Source organism: Protopterus annectens, chromosome 5.part0 (assembly GCF_019279795.1).
Source record: "Protopterus annectens isolate FY-2018-M chromosome 5.part0, PAN1.0, whole genome shotgun sequence".
Classification (NCBI taxonomy): Eukaryota; Metazoa; Chordata; order Ceratodontiformes; family Protopteridae; genus Protopterus; species Protopterus annectens.
This window is the reverse complement of record NC_056735.1, coordinates 1746927097-1746952514: the sequence shown is the minus strand read 5'-3', so window position 1 is coordinate 1746952514 and position 25418 is coordinate 1746927097. Positions and strand designations below refer to the sequence as shown.

The 25418-nt window shown below is 42.5% G+C and overlaps 1 protein-coding gene across 1 annotated transcript in view; it reads left to right on the top strand.

Annotated features, from left to right (window-relative positions):
• Positions 1 to 25418, top strand: part of MORC3 (MORC family CW-type zinc finger 3) — a 2525474-nt gene that overhangs the window by 729892 nt on the left and 1770164 nt on the right. The window contains exon 4 of the mRNA XM_044071548.1: positions 6317 to 6470. Coding sequence (XP_043927483.1) covers positions 6317 to 6470 — 154 coding nt within the window. The remainder of the gene's footprint in view (positions 1 to 6316; positions 6471 to 25418) is intronic.

Below are 25418 nucleotides of genomic sequence, written 5' to 3'. Positions count from 1 at the left end.
TGTGCCCCTCTACTCATCATTCGTCAGACCCATCATAGAGTACAACACCCCATTTGGGATGTACCTTACAAGACACCTGGAACAGCTGGAAAGACCACAGAAGTACCTCACCAAGAGGATTACTGGCCTCAAACAGATGCCCTATGCAGCCCAACTGAAGAAACTCCAGCTGTACTCTGTTGCATACCGCTTACTCAGAGGTGATCTCTGCCTGACATACAAGACCATGTCCACCCCGGAATTGATAGACATGCTCCACCTAAAAAAAAAAAAATCCCCAAGAGTCACACGCTCCAAGGATCTAAACCTCACCACAACGATAAATAGGACGTGCTGGAGGGATAGATTCCTGTCCCAGAGACTCCCCATGCTTTGGAACAGGATTCCAGTCTACATTAGGCAGAGCACCTCACTAACACTCTTCAAGAGATACCTTGACAAGTGGATGGGAAACAGAAAATTTACCCCGGGGATCACTGCAGTGGCTCTGCTTGACAGAGGCACAGAGAACTAATGTAAGGGGGCGGCGAAAGCCAACACATTCTGGCTAGGCTTATGGATGCCCTTGGGCAGATAGCCTATTACTTACCTATGAACCTATACCAGCCAAGCTGAGCAGGTGCATTCTTCTACCTCACAAATAGTCTCTCAAGAAGAGTGTAGTGGAAATGATTTTCCATCAGTGCAGCCAACCTTGCTGTGATTGTTTTGTTTCTCCCCTAAACAACAAATGCAGCAGCTAGTTTGCCCTAATCCCCCCACAGTGTTGATCTCTGAGCAATGCTCTCTTTCACAGTTGCCCCCCGTCTACTTTATGCTTATTTCCAATTCCAAAGTTCCTACAGAAAGCTGCCATGTTGAAGAGCAAAGTCATTCTCATTGCACCTTACTGGCCTCAACAGATTTGTTTCCCCTTCCTTTGGCCTCATTTATTTCACCAACCTTGGATTTTGTATCTGGCTCCAGATCTCTTGGCTCATCTGACAGACATGATTCATCCAGACTTCTCAAACCTCAGGCTGGTGGCCTGTCTTCTCCAATTCCATTAATAGCCATACAACCTATGCTGTCTTCACCTGTCCAACATAAACTTTTATCTTCCCATAAACCCTCTACAGGAAAGCTCTACTCCAGTAAACAGAAAAGGTTTGTTTACTGGGCTCGCCAATGTAATGTTGATCCTTTTTCAGCTCCCATAGGTAACATTCTGGAAATTTTGGCTGTACTTTTTGAAGAAGAGCTACTTCCTCAACAGTTAAAGGTTCAGTTAGCCGCTATTTCGAATTTTCATGTTGGATTTGAGGGTTTCTTGGTTGCTTCTCATAAGCTATGCAAATCATTTTTGAGATGCACTCTTTTTCTAAGACCTCCTTTTAAAGACCCCACTCCCCCATGAGACCTGAATCTGGTACTATAAGCTCTTACTCGTTCCCCATTTGAACCAGAAGCTAAGTGTGACCTTAAATACCTTTCTTGGAAGACAATTTTTCTGGTAGCCATTACTTCTGCAAGACAAATTTCTGAAATTCAAGCATTGTCCTCAAAACCTCCATACTTGATTTTCACAGTAGTTACCTTACGAGCGAGCACATCCTTTCTTCCTAAGGTGTTATCCGAAACCAATCTCAATTAGTCCATTAACTTGCCAGTATTCTTTCCTAAATTTGCTAGCAAGGGTGAATACATTTTGCATTCATTGGATGTTGACGGACTATTATGTTTTTACTTAAATAGAACAAAAGAAAAGACATCAGAAAATCCCACCAATTGTTTGTCTCATTTGTAGAAGTAAAATTGGGAAAGCCACTTGCCAGAGTAACTTTAGCCAAATGCCTGGATGACTGTATTTCGTTTATTTATAATAAATTGGGCATTACCTAACCAAAACCATTATGGACCTATTCAGCTAGATCATGGCAACTTCCTCAGTTTTTCACTCTAGAATGTCCATGGATGATACTTGTGCAGCAGCAACTTGAGCCAGTCCCCATATCTTTGTTACTCATTGCAAATTGGATTTGGTCTCCAGAGGTAGAGCATTATTTGGTTCAACTCTGCTCAGGAATATCCTTCCTTCAGTCCACCCAGGATTTTAGGTAGCTGGTTACTGTGTCTCATCATTTGAGGAAAGAATGAAAATAGACATTAGGTAAAGAAGTTATGTATTCACCCTGACGTTCCATCTGTGTTGTCCATTTTCTTACTTCCTCAACTCCCACCTTCCAACCCCCATCCTTTCTAAACTCCTGGAAGAATAAGTGGTTTATGGACATTATTGTCCTTTATATTTAACTCCAGATGTAGTTGTCCTATTTGTCCACAAATATTTCCTTTTTAGTAAATCAGCAAACAAGATATGAAGTACTTGGGGGTTTGGAGCATCATGGTTAACGAAGAAGTTTGAGAGTTTTTGGTTGCTACAAGCTTTAACAATGGCCGAATTGCATCTGAGGTATCAGATCCAAACCCATCAGTTGAGGAAGAATAAAAATGGATAACACAAATGGAATGTTATGATAAGTACATAACTTTTTTATATCCTTTGGGAAGCTCTCTATCCTGGGGAACTACCACATTAACAATCTGCCCCTAAGAGTTGACCGATTTGTTTGGGCTGTGGGAACTTTTGTGAACAGTCATTTGACTTTTGACCAAGATGTGCCAGTTGTAAGAAATTCCTTCTGTATCACGCAGCTTATAAGCGAAGAGATTGTGTCTAGATCTAGGTATGTCATTGTCCCCCTTTACTCAGCTCTCATTAGGCCATTGAATGTAATACCCCCTGTGACACTCCACCACTGGCCCAGTAATCAAGGAGACACAATCCTCACCCTGTCATCAGTGGGGGACGTACACACTGGGAGGATGGCAAGTACACACAGTAAAGTGTAATTTCCCTTAAGAGCACACAGAGACCACAGTCAGTCTGGGGCTGGTTTCTACCTCTTTCTCCAGATCCCCAATAAGACTCCCCACTGGCACAGCAGTGGCATTGATATCTCAGCTGAGTGACCAAACCAAGACTTCCACACCCTCTGTGTCCAACCAGTGCTTCATGTCCCTGCCCAAGTAACACACGCACACACACGCACACGCACACACACACACACACACACGCACACACACGCACGCACACACACACTTGGGAAAGGCTGGCACAGATTTACTAGCTATTCTCCCTTTTGCCCAGACTGTGGTAGTGTCGACTGCCACCAGCTACACTCTATCAGCTGCTTTAAGGCCCTTAAAGGATGGCCACTTACTACTGTGTAATGATAGTATTAATACGAATGATTGTTTGACCTAGAGTAATGCTATTAGGAGTGGCCCGCAGTGTCACCAGATAAATGTGCAAGAACTCCCAGAACTTAAATATCTCACAGATATCAGCCACAATGATGAGTTTAAATATATTTAATAATAAATAAAAGAACAAGAAAATACTAAATAAGTAAACAGTTACATCAGAGTTCAAAATCACAGGAAATATTTAAAACAATGTTGCAGGACAATCTCAAATAAAGAAAACATCTAAGTTGTGCTTCATTTTATTCCTGTCTGAATCTGAGAATTACTAAACCCTAGTTAACTTACTGGCAGAGCCACAAGCAGGCAGATGTGGTGAGTGGATGTTCTTGTCAGAACAAAGAACAAAGACAAAATACAGAATGCACTGTTTGAGTTCTTAAATTAATATTTCAAGTATTACTTTTGGGGTAGCTGGCACCATGCCGTCACTTCTTGTCATCTGACCGTCAGTTCCCAGGCTCACAGCCATTGATTTTAGCATCTGTCTGCAAAAACATAGAAACCTTAGATCTTTTGGCAAATGGTGGAAGTCGTAAAATAATTTACATTCCTCCACAGTTAAAGAAAATACAAACATTTCTAGTTCTTGACGTGTCTCCTGTTGCACTGAAACTGAAAGATAACATCTCTTGTTTATGGCCCAGCAATAAAATGACTTAATTTCAACTGTTCTTCTGAAGTTAACTTTTGTTGCAATGTCCATTGTTAAAAATATATCCATCTAAACAGTTACAGTAGTACGTATACATTTCTACTCAGTACTTTACAAAATATCTCTTCAGCACACATCTGCACAATATGACATACAGTTCTGACACATCTATAACACAAGCATGAGCATGTTGACATTCACCAATGACACACCCACTTACAAAATTCCACACAGCTTGTATATAAATCATATTAATATTCACAAATGACATAATTTACAAAATTTCAGTTAGCTAGGCTGACAATATTTCCTTTTGGTAAACATGTCCTATCTGAACCGACTGAAGGCCCTGTCACTATAACTCTGTATCTTAGTCTGCTAAAAGGTGACCAGTGTCTGGCTTACAAGATGTCCTCTGCCCTAGTACTGATGGATTTACTGCACATCAGCAAGTCAGATGGCATCAGAAATGCTGTGTCTTGTGATCTAAACAAACATCTTTTGCAACATCCAGCAAAATGGTTTGGAGGGGTAGGTATATCTTGCAGAGGATACCGCTGCACTGGAACATACTACCGATCCATATAAAACAAAGTTCATCCCTGTCCATATTCAAGTGCATTTTGGATCTTCTGACGGAGAGCTGAAAATGTACACCAGGACTGCCCTTGTACAAAGATACAACTCTTAAATGTATTCCATGCATGGTTCCCTTCACATTATCTATGGAACGATCCCAGTTATTCTTAAGGATAATGTGTAATTACCGACCATGGCATGGGTAAGGGTAGTTTTTAACCAAATGGGATGGATTAATTTGCGCACAAAAAGGGAAATGGGCTAGACTTAAAATGGCCCACAATGGAGGCTAACTTTAATACTTGTATATGGAGTAAGGTTCGGGTGGGTACTGCTAAGGTGTAATTGGTCACTAGGCTCAGTTGCCTTGTATTTCATATGATCCTTTGATGCAGTACATTTGCCCTTAACATTTTTGCAGTTAAGACAGCTGACTTCCCTGTAGCCAGTACAGCTAAAGCTTTCTTTGCCATCCATTGTTTTTTCTACCTGTGTATTAATTGCTTACATTTCTGCTGCGGCCCTTTGGTTGGTTGTTTGCTCTTTAGTTAGCACGGCAGCTTGTACCATGATTCAGAAAAGCACGTCGCTTGACATCTCTCTGCATTAGGACTAGGCCTCTGAGTCCTTGCTGTTTCAGCTATCCCACCTTCTGTGTCCTAATGAGATTTTTTTTTTTGTTTGTTTTTGGTGCTGTTTCTGAGTTTTTCATTTTTACCTACTGAAGTGGGCCACTTGAAATCGGATGTATTGAGCAGTCAACAGGCCGATTATCTTTTTAAGAATGCTCTTTGCATTGTGTATGCTTGTTAATTTCTTGCTGCTTGTTTGTCTGGACAGTCTCTGTTCTTGCCTTGCAGAGGGATGAATCTGTAAATCTGCAGAATTTGAATTTTAAATTCCTGTTTGTTCTCTTAAGGGTGTGCTTGGATAATTTCACTGGTTGGTAGAACTTTGAGATATGCTGCCTTGTAGAGCTCATGTGTGTTGGCAGGTGAGTGAATCCCCACAACCACTTTCCTGAGTATGGGTGCTTGAGACAAACAAGTGGTCCTTAGAAAAGAGGAAATTACAGACATTGCCAGTCTGCTCAGGGCCCATTCAAGGTTTTGTTAGGAAAACACTGTATCTGTATTACTTTCTGATTAATTGCTGTATTACAGTTTAACTGGCATAACTTCTGTTGGGAGGGCCCATTTGCAGTGAGGGACACTGGGATAAATTCCTCAATATTAGTTTGCACATCACAAACATATACAATATGAAACAGTAAAATAAATTCTAATTTAATTCACAGCATTATCTGAATTGCTTGCGCGGTAATAGACAAGTTTATCCTTCCAATTCTAATGTTTTGTTTACCACAGTGCATATGTTAGAGTATAAAATGTATCTGAATGCAAAAACATTTGGAAATGTAGTACATTTCATGTTCAAGCAGCATTCTGTAAATTTCTTGTTAGCTTTATGTTTTGCTGTCTTTTGTGTCCAGTGAAATAACCTCATGGCACTTTGTCCACAAACTTGACAGAATACTTTCCTACATGCTACTGTGGAGTATACCTGTCTCCATTTGGGAGAAAACTTTATTTCACACCACTTGCAACACACTGGACGATTTTGGTACATAAATGAGAAATGAGTCAAAGTTTTCAGAGAGTAAATATCACCAATGAGCACTGTGTATGAATTCCAGTTGTGTTTCAGGTTTGTGGATTTTTGGAATGAAAAATTAGGAAGACCTGGTTTGCTGCATATATCTTTTTTTTTTTTCAGAACAAAAGATGGAAAGTTTGAATTTGACTTTAGTACAGACAAATATGATATTCGAATACCAGATGATGCTTTTGATGAAAAAAATGGGAAGAAAGGATACACGAGGCTGGAAAGATTGGGTTATACAGTCCCTGAAAGTGACTATTCATTAAGAGTGAGTAGAAAAATGTTTTTATAAACTTAATATGTCACCACTTTTGAGTACATTAGTTTGCCAGATGGCATTTGCTCTTTTTTTTCTGCTTGGTGGGTCATCTTTGGTTATTATTAAATGTGTTATTTAAATTACATATTGCAACATTGTTTTCCCCACACTTTCCATTTAACATAGTCTTAATGGAATGAAAATGCTTTTGCCTGTCTTTTTTTTGCAATTTTGCAAAATATTGTTTGCATTACATTATTGTCGTACAACTGTTCCATTTATATTTGTCTGTTCTCCTCACTAGCTCTGACTCAGGAATTTTCTAAATTAGAATATTGTAGAATGTCCTTCTATTCCTGTGTTGCAGTATTCTTTTTGTGGGTTTACCCTTCTCCAGTTTGTCTAGTCAGGTTTCTAAAGATTTTTTTGTCTCTCTTGGTGTGTCGGACCTCTGATGTGGCTGCAGGAACGTCTGCCATAAAAGTGACATGGGCACGCACCAACCCTCTGAACTTTTAAGCCACCAGTCGTTTGCCAGGTGCTCCTGCTTCTCGTGGATGTCTGATCAAAACGATTCTGTTTAGTACCTCGTTGGGGATTCTTTTAATCATACTTTGTTGTTAGTTTGTTAATGTCATCCTGTAAGGGTAAGTGCATTGGCAGATTTCCCACAAAGACGTGCATGACCAGTGTCTGTTTTGTCTAGGCAGATAACATGACCACAAGAACTGTGCCGTTTGCCGATCATTCGTTCCCAAGACCTTACACCACCATTTGCAGACCTTATACTAGAGAATCAAAGCTTGAAGCAAATAGCGTTAGGGATGAAGGCCGCACCCAACACCCTGTCTGAACCGCCTAGGAAGAGGGCCAAGTCCTCGCAGCCTACTTCATCTGCTGTGCTTCTATCTGCTGTATCTCACTCTTTAACCGATGTTAGCTTGGCTTGAGGATCTGTAGATAAAGCGGGTACCTCTGAGGAACCCGCACAATCTCAAGCGGACAGCATGTCCAGAGAGGATTTACCAGTGCCTGCTTTAGCCGCTGGGGGGGGGGACCAGCCTTCACTCAGGGCCCATTGGACGCCACCTCCACAATTCCGACTACTGACCCAAGGCCTATTCCTAGCCAGATGCCGACAAATCCTTTAAATAAAAAACAAAAAAGACAATTCACTCCAACCACTGAAAGCATGATGGATTGGCAGGCCTTCAGCCAGAGTTTATTCAATTACTTTATGGCCCTTACGCCTTCTACAGAACCCTTGCCACTGCTCCCTCCCATCCTTAGTCCCAGACCTCCACCCCAGGAAAGGAGGGTAGATAAGCCTGAAGAAGAGGAATTGTCTGATTCCTCTGAGGCGACTCTTTATTACTCTTCCCAGATCTCATCCTCCCTGGGATATGGATCTCCTGAGGAGGGCTCTTTTGAACCTGACTCCCCTGTAGAGGATCTTACCTTTGGGGAAACTATTAATAAAATGAAATGCCACTTTAAGTGGCAGTCCTCTGATACGTCTGATGTATGTAAAAGGTTTTATGACCTTATTCAAATGGACTCTCCCAGTCCTTCTGCCATTCCCTCCCATTCAACCTGCATTTTTGGATGCTTTTGCCTCAGCCTGCATTAGCCCGGGCTCCCAACCTCCAGTCCCACGTAGAGCAGACAGACTAAGTCCCTGAGACTGAGAAATTAAGTGCCCTTCTGCTGATCCTGCCACACTCTCCTTCTCTACAGACAGGGCCTCCAAGCTCCTGCTAACCACTACTGTCCTCCCTGCTGACAAAGACAGCAAGACTATGGAGAGGGTGGTAAAGAAAATTTATACTTCTGCTACCCTCTCATTTAAAGCCATCAACTACCAAACTCATATGACCAAATACTCATTAGCTCTGCTGGAGAAAGGTACTAAAGGTTTAGATGACATCCCTGACTGTACAGCCAAGGCCTTCTTGTGTTCACTGATGGCACTCATCTCTGAAGTGAATAGACACTCCCTTGGGATGCAGTTGTGATGCATGCAAATCCTCAGCCAGGTCAGCTGCATCAGCTTCAGTACAAAGGAGATGCTCATGGCTGCGACTACAGCCTCTCCCAGAGGACTTCAGGGCCAAACTCCTGGATGCACCTTTGGTTCACTCAGCCCTTTTTGGTGAAAAAGTGGCTGACCTGTTCAAATCCTTACAACAGGAAAAGAATTACAGGACCTTAAACATATCTTGGTCTTGCCTGTTCCCAAGTTCCAGAGGAACTACCCGGCAAAGACACAGTTTATCAGGAAAACCTCCAGGCCTGCAGCTCCACTGTCTAGAAGACCCCCTAGAAGACAGGCTCCTCTGGCTAGGCCTTCTTTGTCTTCCAGCCAAAGGCCCCCCTTTCCTGATGGGGCAGATAGTGTCTTGACTGTCTACCAAAATTTCAATCCCCATCCCACCCATCCATTCCCCTTTCTGCCCGCCTCTCTCACTGTCTCCCTGTGTGGTCACTCATTACCACAGACAAATGGGTTCTATCCAAAATACAGGACGGCTGCTTCATGCCCTGGATCACCCTTTCTGCAAGACTGGGTATACCGCAGCCCCTTCCCAGTCGGCTACCCATCATCCATCAGGTTTTGCAAACCCTGCTACTACAGTGCACCATAGAACCAGTTCCTGCACAAGCAAAAAGAAAAGGATTCTACTCCATAATCTTTTTGGCACCCAGAAAAGAAGGGCCATGGAGGCCGATTGTAGATTTCACATGCCTCAACCCCTTCCTAAAAGTTCCTACTTTCAGAGTGCTCACTCTACCTACTCTCTTTCCACAGGGTTTCATGGCAACCCTGGACATAAAGGATGCTTACCATCACATACCTGTAAAGCCCACCTTCAGGAAATACCTGAGATTCCTGGCAGGCTCATCCCACTTTCAGTTCTGTGCCTTTCCACTGCACCGAGGATATTTATAAAATGCCTGGCTCCAGTCATCGCCTACTGCAGGGAAAAGGGAATTCAGTTATTCCCTTACCTAGATGACCTCCTAATCCAGGCAAAAGACAAGGAAAGTCTTCTCCGCCACTCCCAGAATGTTCTGATAATCCTGCAAGTCTCTAGGGTTTATGATCAGCATCCCAAAATCCCACCTCAACCCCATGCAGGACATTGTGTTCCTGGGTTGCAGCATCAGGACAGATCTCATAAAGGCCTTTCTTCCAGCGGAAAAGGTGGTACCCCTCCAAAATCACCATCTTACTGCTCAAAAATCAACAGAACTGACTGCAAGACGATTTCTGAGGCTTGTAAGTTACATGGCAGCTGCCATTCCCATGTTGCCCCTACCAAGGATGCACATGAGGAAACTTCAGTGGTACCGCTGGTTGGTGTGGACCCAACAATCCCACCATCTAGCGTTCAGGATCCCACTGCTCCCCTGCTTGCATCAGGAACTGAGATGGTAGGTGGATTAGGTAGCCCAAAACCCAGCACTGCCTTTGCGAACACCCTCTTCTTCCCAGACCATGTACACACATGCCTTATACCTGGGCTGGGGAGCCAACTCTGGGGAAAAAGGAAAGTACAAGATTTGTGGGGAGACTGACACAAACAAGATCACACAAACGTGAGAGAAAGGAGGCTATCCTCCTTGCACTACAGGCCTTCCAGCCCTACCCTACAGCAGGGCCCTCTAAAGATATTCACAGACAACACCACAGTCCTGTGGTATCTCAACAAGCAGGAAAGGACCAAATCCTACCTTCTATGCACACTAGATCTGCGAGTGTGGAAATTGGCTACTTCCCAGGAGATCACTTTTCAGGCATCCTATGTCCCATCTCTGCATGACTCCCAGGCAGATTACCTAAGCAGAACCATTTCAAATAACCACGAATGGATGCTGCAAAGAGATGTTTTCCTGAGTGTATGGTCCACAGGTTGGGTATTCCACAAATAGACCTGTTTACCTCCTCCATAAACAGGCAGCTTCCTGGCTACTACACCAGGACACCAGACCCCATGGCATTGGCAGCAGATGCCTTCTCGATATCCTGGAAGGGGAAATTCCTGTATGCATTGCACCGCTTCCCATTGAGACAAAGGGTCCTACTGAAAATTCAGCAGGACTCTCCCAAAATCTTGCTGGTAACTCCCTACTGTCCAAATCACTGATTCCCTCTTTATTCACCTGTCCAAGGGCAGTCATTACAAGTTACCCCCTTAAGTGGACCTGCTCACAGAGAACAAGGGGACTCTGATACACCCACAGTGGCAATCCATCCACCTCACCCTGTGGCTGATAGGATTCTGATCCCCTTCAGACATCTATATAATGAGAATGTGCTCAGTGTCCTGCAGGAGGCCAGAAAACCCAACACAAGGAAATCCTCTCTCTCTAAATGGAAAAGGTTTTCTATTTGGTGTCACAAAAGACAGTTGGACCCACTGGAAAGCGATATGCTGCTCATCCTGTCATACCTGTCTGAACTCATGCAAACAGGGTTGTCTTACTCATCTCTGAGGCCACACCTGTCTACTATCTTTGCTTGCCTCTTCCTTGATATACCCCTTGCCATCCAGACTGCATTCCAAACTTTTCCTCAAAGGTGTGTTGCACTTAAATCCACCCAGGAAACAGTCTCCCCCTCCCTGGGACCTAAACTCTGTTCTAGAAAAACTCACTCTAGCCCCTTTTGAGCCAGGACAAGGCCCCCGTAAAATTTTGCACATGAGAAACTGTTTTGGTGGTAGCTCTGAGTTCCGCTATAAGAGTTTCAGAATTGCAAACTCTTAAGGCTACACCATGTTTCTAATCTTCCACATGGACAGCGTGACCCTCAGGAGTAACCCATCATTCATCCCCAAAGTAGTGAATGACCTATCCTTGAGCCAGCCCATCCATCTTCCCACCTTCTTTCGTAACCCACAGGGGGATAGTGAAAGAGGTGCTACATTCCCTAGATGTCCACAGACAACTTGGGTTTTATCTTCATAAAACCAAACCCTTTAGGAAATCAGACCAGCTGTTTGTCTCCTTCCACCTCAGGGCCTTGGGGAAAGCTGTGAGCAAACAAACTGTTTGTCTGGATCTCCTGGGCCATTTCCTTCTGCTGCCTATACCATGGTAAGACCTTGCAGGGCAATGTCAAGGCCCCCACTCCACCAGAGCAATGACCTCTTCTGGAGACTTCTTTAAAGGATTAGACACCAACTCCATACTTGAGGCAGCCACTTGGTCCTCATTTCACACCTTCACCAAACACTAGAAACTGGACCATATCTCCAGAGCAGGGTTTGCCAGGGCTATCCTACACAGATTCCTGGAAACTCCATCTAGGCCACCTCCCAATTCTAAGTGAGCTTTTGCACTCACTCACAAGTAGAATACTGCAACATTTGAATAGAAGGACATAGGAAAGTTGTGTAAAATCTTGCCATAACCATATATGTCCTTCTCTTCCATGTTGCAGTATTCCTTCCCACCCACCTTCCCCACTTGTATGACTGCACTTGCTCTCCTGGTTGATATTGGACAGGCTATGCCTTTACAGGACTGGCTCAGACTGGGGCTTTTACAATATTCTGAGGGCTGGTGCACGCAGATGTCACTTTTTTGGCCATGTGCCTGCAGCCACGTCAGATGTCCAACACACCAAGAGGGACTAAAAAATATTTGGAAACCTGGCCGGACAAACTGGAGAGAAAGAAGGGTAAACCCATAAGTAGAATACTGCAACATGGAAGATAAGGACATCTATGGTTATGGTAAGATTTTACACAACTTTCCTTATGTTTGAGGTTTTTATCTTAGCATTTCAGTGACTGAAGCTGATGTGCTGTATGAATATTTTGACCGTTTCTAATATTCTAGTGCCTTTTTTTCTAGTGATATTAAACAAGTTGGTGTTCAGACTTTTTATATTTGCAGGTAGTTTGTATTCCTTTCGTCTTCAGTTTCCAGCCATCTTGGAAGCTTAGATCAGGTTGATTTTAGCTCTCCCAGAGTGGAAAACCAAAAGGGCCTTTGAAATTTCTAGTTTTAGGTAATAATTCAAGCACTGTCTTGCAGTTATGCTGTCTGGATGTAAGCAAAGAAGAATTTTTTTTGAAATTGAGAAAAAAATCTACCAGAAAGAAAAGAAAAAAAAAAAAAAAAAAAAAAGAATTCTTGCTGGGAAGAATCCTGTAGCTGTCCAGCAAACTGCAATTCAAGGCTTCGCTTTGGTACAGTTGATGGCTTCCAGTAATTGAGGAAAAGATAAATTGAATGTACTTAAAGGTGTTTTAATGAAACTTTTTAGAAATTTATCAACTCATATAAAAGGCTAGAAAAAACAGGGACTTTAAGTGATATTCAGATGAACTGATAAAACTAGAAAAATCAGAGGTTGAAATGAAGAAAAGTTTAGCTGAGTTAGAGGCTTTTCAAGAAGAGCTGTTATGAAAAATAAGTTATAGCACACAGAGAGAACCTGAGATTTTCTGCTGTACCAGCGAAACTGGAAGGAACAAGCTATTAATTTTTGAAACTATAATTAAGAAGCTGGATTAGTTTTCCACAGCAGGATTTGTTAATTGAAAGGGCACATCATGTGTGATGTTCTTCGTGTTTCACTGTTGCAGTCATTGCACTTGGGTTATCCTGCTGGCAGGCTACCCCTCAGTCTGTCTGAATTCCATTGTCTAGGTCTGGCGTCTGTTGCTGTCACCTCTTCCCTGACGTCAGTGCGCCAGGGGTATAAAAGATGTAGCCGATGCCATTTTCTTCAGTCTTTCTTGCCGCACAGTGCCCGAAGTATCAGCAGTTCGCAAGTGCTGGTCGGCCGACTCTTGAGATTTTCGTGTTCGAATTTCAGATCCGAAGTCTTCATTAAAAGCTAAGTACCCCATTGGGGAAACTTTTTTCTTGCTCCAGACTAATGTCAGAAAAAGTAAATAATTGTATTTCTTGTGGGAAGCAAATACCTCATAAGGACTTTCATTCTTACTGTATTCCTTGCCTAGGCCCAGACCACGACATCGCTAGTTGTCGGTTTTGTGCTAGATTTAACCAACACACTATTAAGGGTCGGTACGATTTTGCATTTCACTCTTTTGGCAGAAGATTTAATTGTACAGTGTCATCGGATAGCCATCAGACTACTGGAATTCACAAGAAACGCAAAGAAAAATAAAAGGACAGGCATCCGAGGTCCAAAACCGACAATGAGGCTTCTTCTAAGCCGTTCGCCAGTTCTGTCTGGATGTAAGCAAAGAAGAATTTTTTTTTGAAATTGAGAGAAAAATCTACCAGAAAGAAGAAAAAAAAAAAAAAAAACAAAGAATTCTTGCTGGGAAGAATCCTGTAGCTGTCCAGCAAACTGCAATTCAAGGCTTCGCTTTGGTACAGTTCAGTAATTGAGGAAAAGATAAATTGAATGTACTTAAAGTTTTTTTAATGAAACTTTTTAGAAATTTATCAACTCAAATAAAAGGCTAGAAAAAACAGGGACTTTAAGTGATATTCAGACGAACTGATAAAACTAGAAAAATCAAGAGGTTGAAATGAAGAAAAGTTTAGCTGAGTTAGTGGCTTTTCAAGAAGAGCTGTTACGAAAAATAAGTTATAACACACAGAGAACCTGAGATTTTCTGCTGTACCAGCGAAACTGGAAGGAACAAACTATTAATTTTTGAAACTATAATTAAGAAGCTGGATTAGTTTTCCACAGCAGGATTTGTTAATTGAAAGGGCACATCATGTGTGATGTTCTTCGTGTTTCACTGTTGCAGTCATTACACTTGGGTTATCCTGCTGGCAGGCTACCCTCAGTCTCTCTGAATTCCAATGTCTAGGTCTGGCGTCTGTTGCTGTCACCTCTTCCCTGACGTCAGTGCGCCAGGGGTATAAAAGATGCAGCCAATGCCATTTTCTTCAGTCTTTCTTGCCGCACGGTGCCCGAAGCATCAGCAGTTCGCAAGTGCCGGTCGGCCGACTCTTGAGATTTTCGTGTTCGAATTTCAGATCCAAAGTCTTCATTAAAAGCTAAGTACCCCATTGGGGAAACTTTTTTTTTGCTCCAGACCAATGTCAGAAAAAGTAAATAATTGTATTTCTTGTGGGAAGCAAATACCTCATAAGGACTTTCATTCTTACTGTATTCCTTGCCTAGGCCCAGACCACGACATTGCTAGTTGTCGGTTTTGTGCTAGATTTAACCAACACACTATTATGGGTCGGTACGATTTTGCTTTTCACTGTTTTGCAGAAGATTTAATTGTACAATGTCATCGGATAGCCATCCGACTACTGGAATTCACAAGAAACGCAAAGAAAAATAAAAGGACAGGCATCCGAGGTCCAAAACCGACAATGTGGCTTCTTCTAAGCCGTTCGCCAGTTCTCAGTGAGGCGCCTTCGCAGCCCCTGATGCCAGCTACTTTAGACCCGCAGACCGCTACCGACTCCAATGTGGAGTCGCCTAGGCCGCTGGAGCTCAAGGTTTTGGACCTTCAGAGACTATTCCCTCAGATGGGTCCGGAGCCGCTGAGCAGGCATCGGCTTCTGAGGGTGTTTTCAGACCAACTCAATTATACATTAAAATTAATTCAGCTTCAAAGGCAAAGACTAAAGCACCATTAAAGACAAAGAAACAAGTGCAACAGTCTCATGGACAGGCCTCCATGCCCAAAAAACAGATGCTCAAAATGGCCGAAGATTTAATTACTTTGATCAGGAGTAACCATCTCCCACCTGATAAAAGACCTAGGCAAGAGAGAGAATATGAATCTTCAGATCAGGTTTCCATTTCGTCTCTTTCCTCTTCTGATCAGGAATACTCTCTTCCTCCCTATGAGGATTCTGATGTTGAAGAATCTATCCCTTCAGCCCCTCCTCCTGAGGATTACTCTTTTGGGGAAACCTTGTATACCATGAGGGAGTATTTCCACTGGGAGAGCCAAGATTTTTCAGAATCTAAGAAAAGGCTCAGAGACTTCCTTTTACTACCACAACACAGGCACCTAGCTATTCCATCTGTGTTAGACATTGTTGTTGATGTATTTTCAGAGTCCAGTCTGACCCCTGACTCCTTGGCTTCAGCTCCTGTTAAGCCGGACAGGTACTGCAGGGTTCCTGACTCTCATAATTACCTTTTCAAAAACCCTGCTGCTGACCCAGAAACTATTTCTCAGGGTCCCAAAGGGGTCAAGGCTTCCGCTGCAAAAAACCCTACCCCCTCTGACAAGGATTCTAGGGCATTGGACAGATGGGGAAAAAGATTTATACTTCCGCTACCTTGGCTATAAGGGCTTTAAATTGTCAGTTTCATATGCTCAAATATCAACAATATATTATGTCACTGCTTTAACAGAAAATGTTGACAAATTGTGAATGTGCAGAAAACAAAGAAATGCAGGATTTATTGCATGCAGCTGAACAAATTGGAAAGCATACTTTGCAATGTGGTTTTGATTCTTTGGAGGCCTCCTGCAGAGCCACTGTTACAGGTTCTGTTATCAGGAGGCATGCTTTGTTAAAGGAACAAAGTCTGCCTGATCAGGTCAAAGCAAAGTTATTAGATGCCCCATTACAGCATGATACTTTGGTGTTAAAGCAGAAGAGGTGTTAAAGAAAATGGAGGACAAAGCTAAATCTATGCAAACTGTTAAGGATTTCTTACAGGTTCAGCTTCCAAGATTTAGCAGACACTGGCCTACAAAGAATTGGTCCTTTCCAGTGTCAGACCACAAAGGGGCAGATGCAGACACCCAAGAGGCAGATCCCAGCCCCAAGGTTCGTACAGGTCTAAACAATGGGGTGCTTTTACCTCCAAAAGTGGAGAAGACAAATCACAGCCATTCAGGAAACAGTCCCAATGACTTCCCCCTGCCTGCACCAAGCACTAAAATTCTGGCAGCACCTTTAGGGGGGAAAACTAGCACTGTTTTCTCAAAACTGGCACATAACCCAGAACAAATGGGTCCTAGACATAGTGTCACAAGGCTACAAGTTTCACTTCCATACCCTGCCAAGGAAGAATGGTTGGCCAGACCTGCCAAAACATCAATGGGCAGAGGCACAAAAGCAAGTCTCATCCCTCATGGACATGAGGGCCATTCAACAAGTACCAGAGCAAGAGCAGAGACAAGGATTTTATTCAAGACCGTTCTTGGTACCAAGAAAGGACAAGACCTGGTGACCAGTACTGGACCTATCTATTCTAAACACTTTTCTGGATATACCAAAATTCAAAATGTTGACTGTACAGCAACTTCTGCCCATGTTGGGCAAGAAGGCTTGGCTTGTGACTTTACACCTAAAAGAGGCATACCTGCATGTCCCAATCAGACAAACATGCAGAAGATACCTCGGTTTCAAAGCTGGCTCAATACACTACCAATTCTCTGCACTGCCCTTTGGCTTATCTACTGTGCCCAGGGTCTTCACAAAGTGCCTGGCACCAGTAATTGCATTCTGCAGACAGAGGAATACAAATATATCCTTACTTGGACGACTGCCTCATTCAATCAGAGAACAAGGACATTCTACTACAGCATCTGGCGTTTGTAAAGAGATTTCTAACAGGCCTGGGGTACACAGTCAACGAAAAGAAATCAAAACTAGTACCCTGTCAAGAGATAATATTCCTGGGTGCAAGCTTAAATACAACTGCCCAGATGGCTTATCTCACGCCAGACAAAGGCAACTGACTACCTACTTCAACCTGTTGGCAACAAAGGCCCAGTTATCTGCAAGAAAAATTATGCGGGCTTTCCGCTTCATCCTGCATTCTGCTAACTCCATATGCGAGACTGCATATGAGGAAACTTCAATGGTACCTAAAAAGTGTTTGGACTCAACATTGCCATAGCCTGGAAACAATAATTACTCTCATTCCCTGCCTGCAACAGGTGGTCCGTTGGTGGGCGAAGGCTTGTCACCAGAACAAGGGACAGCCATTCCCTTTACCCCTAGCCAGGCAGACATTAACAACGGATGCATCAGATTATGCCTGGGGGGGCCCCACATGGCAGGAAGATGTATTCAAGGCACATGGTCCGCAAACCAAATGCATCTGCATATCAATCAAAAAGAGATGCTGCCCTGACAGCCTTTAAGGACCTACTTCATTTGGGACAACTACTGGTGAAGACAGACAACACCACGGTCATGTGGTATCTAAACAAGCAGGGAGGCACTCATTCTTACCCCTTTTGCAGACTAGCTATGACTTTGTGGGACACAGCATTGACTTACCAAGTACATCTGCAGGCACAATTCCTGCCAGGAAAGACAAATACTCTGGCAGACGAACTAAGCAGAAACCTCATGGATCCCCACGAGTGGAAATTGGATCCACAAGTCTTCAGCATAACAAGGAGATGGGGATGCCCGGATATAGATCTATTTGCCTCTCCTCACAACTACCAACTAAAAAGATTCTGCACAAGGACTTATCACAGACAAGCATGGAAAATGGACGCCCTTTTTTTTCAGCTGGAAAAGCTTAGCAGTATATGCCTTTCCTCCACTGCCTCTCTTCCCCAAGGTACTCCTAAAGGTCAGACAACAGAAGCCAAAGATGATGCTGATTGCCCCAGACTGGCCCCGCCAGCACTGGTATCCAATTCTAAGGAACTTGTCTCAATGCTGGCTTGGACCTTGCCTCAAATACCTAATCTACTATCCCAACAAAATAATCGGATTCTGCGCTGCCAACTAAAGGTCTTAAATCTGGCAGCATGGCGGATAATGTAGTAATACAAAACACGCCTCTCACTAAAGCTGTAATGAATGTCAGTTTGGAGGCCAGAAGACCTAGTACCAGAAAATCTTAAGCTGGAAAATGGAAGAGATTCTGTGCTTGGAACCAGGCACAAGGAATTGACACAGCTGTACCAAATATTCCTCAGATTTTGCCATACTTAACTGAGATGCTGGACAAAGGCCTATCCTTTTCATCAATTAAAATTCATGCCTCTGTCATTTCGGCTCATTGCAATATAGAGCCACGAATCTTTTCTCATCCCTTGTTAAGGCAAGTACCTCAGAGAATTGATTATCTTTTTTTTACACTGATGAAGGCTGTGATTTGATCTGGCCGAAACCGGTCTGTGTGTCTTGTTGTTTTCTATGGTTTTTTTACCATTAAAGTGTTTCAGGTCACTGAATGCTGGCTCCTTTCGTTTCTGCCTGATTAGTTTCTGTTTTGAGCCGTGCATCTGCTCACCGTGCAGGAGTTCCTTTTTTGATGTTACACTTCCTCCTCCTTCCTGCTGGGGGCCTGTGATCTTGTTACTGACGGTCAGTTATTCTGCGGTCTCAAACCCATCTATATTTTGGTTCGTTTGGACATATATTTTTTACTATCACATTGGTTTTGTCTAAATTGACACTGTTTATCCAGGACTATCGTTTTGGTGCCTTTCTTTTTGGTTTATTAATTGAACTAGTTGATAAACCATCTGCTGGCGTCATACCACCATTTTCAGCGTTTTTTTTTCATCTACGTAGATTTTTGTCGAGCGGGCAGGAGTTGCTAGCATCTTTCGGCTGATATGCTGATCATTTCTGCTTCTAGTTTCCAGCTTTTTTAACAGTTGCGAGTTGTTGACGCTCCGGAAGGTTTATCCAGCAATTTTTGCTACACTTAAGGACTGTTGGATTTTGTTCACAATACAAGTCTGTGAACACAGGTACTGTTTACTTTATTTCAACTTTTTGTCATCGCTAAGAAGCAGTGATCATATCAGGACTTGGACGGGTTTTTCACCATTGCAATACAATGGACATTTATTTAGTAATCTTTATTAAGATTATTGTGACTGTGTGGTTTACATTCTTTGGAACATTTATAAATATACGCATACAGTCCTTTTCCTAATATTGCTTTTGTTTTTTTCATGTGTTTAACAGTATGTTCTGGTCGTTTGGTTAACAGTATTATGATCGGACAATCTATCTTGTTGGGATCTGACATGGTGTGTTAAACACACACTGATTTTGCCACACTACAGATTTCTTTTTTTCTTGGGACTAAGCGACCTATGTGATGGGACTGCAAACCTCATTTTCTTGGATCAGTGGCTTATATGAAGGGACCAATGTTATCTACATGAGTCAGTGGACACTGATACTGTTTTCATCCATTCACGTTTGCGTTTCAAGGAAGAAGTGGTTATATCAGCTTCTGGGATCCGTTTTTATACCATAACATTGTGGAACTATTTACATGATTATTTCAATCTAATTGTTTGCAGTTGAAATGTCTCATACGTTCAGGATTATCTGAATTGTTGCTACTTGTTTGATATTTCATATTTAGTAGTCATTTCATCTCATATATTTGCATCAAATTTTTTTGCTATGATATATTATTTATTAATTTTTGTCACTAATACCAATCAACCTTGGTAAGGATTGTAGATTCTTACCTGATTTTAGGAATTGGTGGTCTAATTTTTCACAGTTAAAATACATTACATGGGTTGACAAATGTATGTTTTAAGTTCATAGAGGGTTATATAGGGTTTATGCTTCTCTCATAGTCATTTGGTTATCCAATACACATTATGTTGGGATTTTATATAATCCTCTATATTTTTGAATTTTTCTTGGTGCAGGATTTACAGACCAGCCAGCGTGGTTTACACTGACCATAAGAGATTGGTCTTTACATTTCATATTTTACTATACTGATGTCCTTCAAGAATGCAACTGCAGTCATAACATGTGGGTTGTCCTGTCTCAGGCAGCCCTCGGTCGGCCGGATTCCAAAGTCTGGGTCCGACGTCGGCTGATGTCGCATTTCTCTCCGACGTCAGAGTGGCTGGAGTACATAAGAATCAGCCGACGCCATTTTCTTCAGTCTTTCTTGCCGCGCGGTGCCCGAAGCAGAAGCAGTTCGCAAGTGCCGGTCGGTCAGCTCCTGTATTCTACGATTCCGAAGTCATCAAAAAAGCTAAGTACCCCGTTGGGGACCTTTTCTTGCCTCAGCCGATGTCAGAAATTACTGAAAAAGTTAACAATTGTCTTTTTTTGTGGTAAACAAATACCTCATAAGGATTTCCACTCTTTCTGCCTCCCTTGCCTGGGCCCAGACCACGACGTCTCGGCCTGTGTAGCCTGTGCTCGCTTCAACAAGCGCACTCTCAGGCGCCGGGCGGAGTTCGCTGAAGACTTTTTCGGCGATAAATTTGCTTACACCATGCCGTCGGATCTTCCGACATCACAAACTCCATTTCATATTTTACTATACTGTTTTGTTGACTGTATCTTTTTTCCTCAGTCTCTTTTGAGTGAAGTAGCTGTTGTACCGACCCATTGTTCAGTCATTTTCCTGTTTCAGCACTATGATCTGCCATATAGGCCTTAGCCATATTAGTATTCAAATTAACATTTGCTAGTGCACGAATTATCTCATGTATATATATTAGGGGCACAGCCGTAACTTACTTAATAATCTTTATAGGCATTTTTTCTTTTGAGCTGTTATTGTCCCCTCAATACTTTTACTAAATAGCTGACGTAGTTTTGTACTATTATTGTCAGCAGCTATTGTGGACCATGGATCTTTCCAGTTTGGTGACAGGATTATCTGCAGATAGGGGAGGACCTTAGAGCTTTTGGCTTGGGTTCTCTTCCACAGGAAAACTCCAGTACTATGGATCACTCTGATTCAGAATCCATTTGTGCACTAGCATTTGAACAATTACATACACATCTCAGATCACTTAGATCAAACATTTGGCGCACTAAATTGTTTAAGGCCTATATGGCTAAGGGGATTACCCGTAGAGGCTTGAGAATACGTATTCAACCCCATGTTGGGGTTGCTGACCAGGAACTCACTGAACAATGGTCTTCAATACAACAGGCAACTATGTCCTTTATGGATGCTTTATCCAAGTTTTATGACAGAGTTATTGACTCGGAAATAGATAGTCACCAAGCTGGTTGGTGATGTGAAACCCTTTGAAGGTGAAACCTTTTTCAATAAACAACTCAATAAAGTAGCGACAGACCTTAATATTTTAGAGAATCAACTACGCACCAGGAAACTTAAAAAATTTCAGAGGGATCAGGGTGACTATACGAGTGCCAATCCCTTTGCAAGTTACATCAAACAGGTTAGATTTACACCCAACTCCACAAGGACTCCCAAAAGAAAAAGACCTCGCTCTATCCTTAAAAAATCAAGCTTAGCATTTGGCTCTTCAACTGAGGATATTTCATCATGCACTGATAATTAACTACAGTCAGTATCAGGATCACCGTCCCCCAAAAGGATAACGGGCCCAATCCCTTTAGGCCCAGATACCACCATGGGGGTAGGAAACACAGGAAGCATAACCAATATACAAGGTCTGTTGAAAATGGTCATGCAGAAATAAATGCCAATGTCAACAGCAATGTTTTAAACCTGTCGGATTTTGTTTCATCACCCATTCAATTGTTGGTTTTGAATAAAGGACTTTCTTTTGTACCTGGCTTCATGATTTCTGAGGATATATTGGCTCAGGATGTGGTATCATTTTGTAGAAATCTCAATCTCAAATTGTTTTTTGGTGATACTGGAAACTATAGTGGTGACAGATTTATATATCATAAACATTCATTTAATCCACCTATGCATCCATTGGTACATCAGTTTCAAAATACTATTCTCAAAGATCTTCATTTTTCTAGATCTGATGTACGTTTCAAATCTAACAATATTTCCTTGGCTGAAAGGGAAGCTATTTTGGAACTACAGAATAATAAAAATATTGTTATTTCTGCTGACAAAGGTGGGGCTGTTGTTGTTCTAAACTGGTGTGATTATAACAAAGAAGCCAATAGACAACTGTTGGAATAGAGATACTACTCTCCTATGGCTATTAATCCAACGTTCAGGTTCCAAAAACAAATTGAGGACTTTTTACTTAGGGCTAGGGATGAATTTATCATTACCAATGACACTGTACAACAGCTTATGGTTCAGGATCCAGCAACCCAATATATTTATTTTCTACCCAAAGTTCACAAGGACCCCATTAATCCCCCTGGCAGACCTATTGTTTCAGGTAGAGGGTATATCACGGAACCTCTGTCATTATTTCTCACCAAACATCTCAAGCCTTCACTTAGTTTGATACATTCAAGATTACATGACACCACCAATTTTTTTACAGATTATTTCAGATAGTCAGTTGGAGCAAGATTGGTTGATGTGTACTCTTGATGTTAGTTCTTTATATACCACCATTCCACATCAGGCTGGTTTGGAAGCTCTGTCCTATTGGTTGGATAAAGGCGGCTTTATACCAACCGACTTTCAATTTTTTTTTGGTTGAATTAGCCAAATTTGTCCTTAAAAGTAACGTCTTCTTTTATCAGAATAATTGTTATTGGCAAATGAAGGGTACTGCCATGGGAGCTTCGTTCGCCCCTATTTATGCGAACTTATTTATGGCTTTTGTAGAACAACAAATTATTTACGATTGCCATAACAATTCTTTTTTGGAATATATTGACATCTGGAGACGTTACTTGGACGATTGTTGGATGGTATGGAAAGGCAATATACATGGCTTACATGAGTTCATATCTTATCTGAACAATAACATCTGGGGCCTACAATTTACTGTTCATTATGATAGGAACATTATTACTTTTTTAGATGTTTCCATCACTAGATTACCTGATCATACATTAGGTACAGAAGTATTCAGGAAGCATCCTGAGTACAACACCATCCTTCATGCCTCGAGTTTCCACCCACCACATGTTGTACGCAATATCCCAAAATCACAATTTATTCGGATAAAACTCATCTGTTCTCATGATTCTTCATTTCAATCACAGCGGAAGGATCTTACTGACAGATTTAGATCCAGGGGTTATGGCATGGGTTATGTTTCAAGTGCCAGTAATCTGGTTAATTCCTTAGATAGGCAAAATTTACTGAACTATAAGGAACATACCAACACAAATTCTGTACCCCTTAGGTTTACTACTACCTATGCTAGGAATTCTGACCAATTAATACAGCGTGTACATAGGCATTGGAACATTTTGCAATGTGACCATGAAGTAACAAACATAATACCTGACAGATGTCTATTTTCATTTCGGAAAGGGAAAAACCTTGGATGTCCTTCATGGATGCATCTGCAGTCATAACAACTGGGTTGTCCTGTCGTCAGGCAGCCCTTCGGTCGGCCGGATTCCAAAGTCCGGGTCCGGCTTCGGCTGATGTCGCACTTCACCCGACGTCATCTCTGCTGGTCTTCGGGTATAAAGGCATCAGCCGACACCATTTTCCTCAGTCTTTCTTGCTGCGTGGCGCCCGAAGCAGAAGCTGTTCGCAAGTGCCGGTCGGTCAGATCCAGAGATTACTACTACCGAATACTACTTCGAAGACTTCTAAAGCTAAGTACCTCGTTGGGGACTCTTTCTTGCCTCAGCCGATGTCAGAAAAAGTCAATAACTGTGTAACTTGTGGGAAACAAATACCTCATAAAGATTTCCACTCTTACTGTTTGCCTTGTTTAGGCCCAGACTACAATGTAGCAGCCTGTTCGGCCTGTGCTTCATTCAACCGACGAACGCTTAGGCGTCGGTTGGAGTTTGCTGAACAGTTTTTCGGCTCAGATTTTGCGTACATTATGCCGTCGGATCCTCCGACTACCCAAATTGTTAAAAAACGCAAAGAAAAAGACCGACACTCGTGGTCCGCGGTTTCGGCCGAAACCATGGTTAAGCAAACCGCGAGTGTCTCGGTTTCGGCTGAAACCGAGAAAACTGATCAAAGTACAGCCGAATCAATGACTACTACTGAGGTTCCTGCTACTTTACTTGAATCGGCCTCAGAAATTTTACCTACAACAGTGGTTACTAGTGACTTATCAGACACCATCCCTTTGGATGTCTCTACCCCAGCACGTGGTGCTGCTAGGCCTCCTGCAGCCATGTCTATTAAGGCCTTTGCCAGGGCTAAAGCAGCCAAATCTACTAAATCAGTGCCTGCTAAACCCCCCTCAACCAGGCCCACTTCTAGTTCACAAATGCTTACTCTGGCAGAAGATTTAATATCCTTAATTAGGGGATCTCAATCTCACCCAGACAGGGCCTCTCAGCCCCAGAAAAGAGACCTAGAGCAGAGCCCCGAGCCTGTGTCCTCTGATGATTCTGCGGATGACTCCGATATTACAGACCAGCCAGAGGCTCCTTTCTCCAATTATGAAGACTCAGATGCTGAAGAATCCATTCCAGCTGCTTCTCCACCAGAAGAATTCTCCTTTGGGGAAACCTTACATGCCATGCGAGAACAATTCCAATGGCAGGAACAGGATTTCTCAGATTCCAGAAAAAGACTCAGGACTTTTCTGCACCTACCACAACACAGGCCCTTAGCTATACCTCCTGTCCTCTCTGTTGTGGACGATGCATTTAATGATGTCTGCACTGCACCAGATTCCTTACCTCCAGCCCCTGCCAAACCAGATAGATTTTACAGGGTGCCAGACACTCATCATCACCTATACAAGGCCCCACTTGCAGACCCGAAACTATATCCCAGGGGCCTAAGGCAGTAGCCACGACCACAGCAAAAAACCCTATTCCTTCTGAAAGGGAAGCCAGGTCTTTAGACAGATGGGGCAAAAAAGTTTACACCTCAGCTACTCTCTCAGCTAGAGCTTTAAACTGTCAGTTTCACATGATACAATACCAAGAGTTTATGCTTGATCAGTTAACTAAAATGCTATCCTCTGATGACTCTATAGATAAGAAATATGTATTAGAAATGGTAAATAACATACAACAGGTTAGTAACCATTCCTTAAAATGTGGCTATGATGCACTGGAGGCTTCATTTAGATCAGCCATGACTGGCACAGTGATAAGAAGACATGCATGGCTGAAGGAACAGGTCTTACCGGATCATGTTAAAGCTAAGTTATTAGATGCTCCTATGGATAAGGCCAGTTTGTTTGGTACACTTGCCCAGCAGGTAAT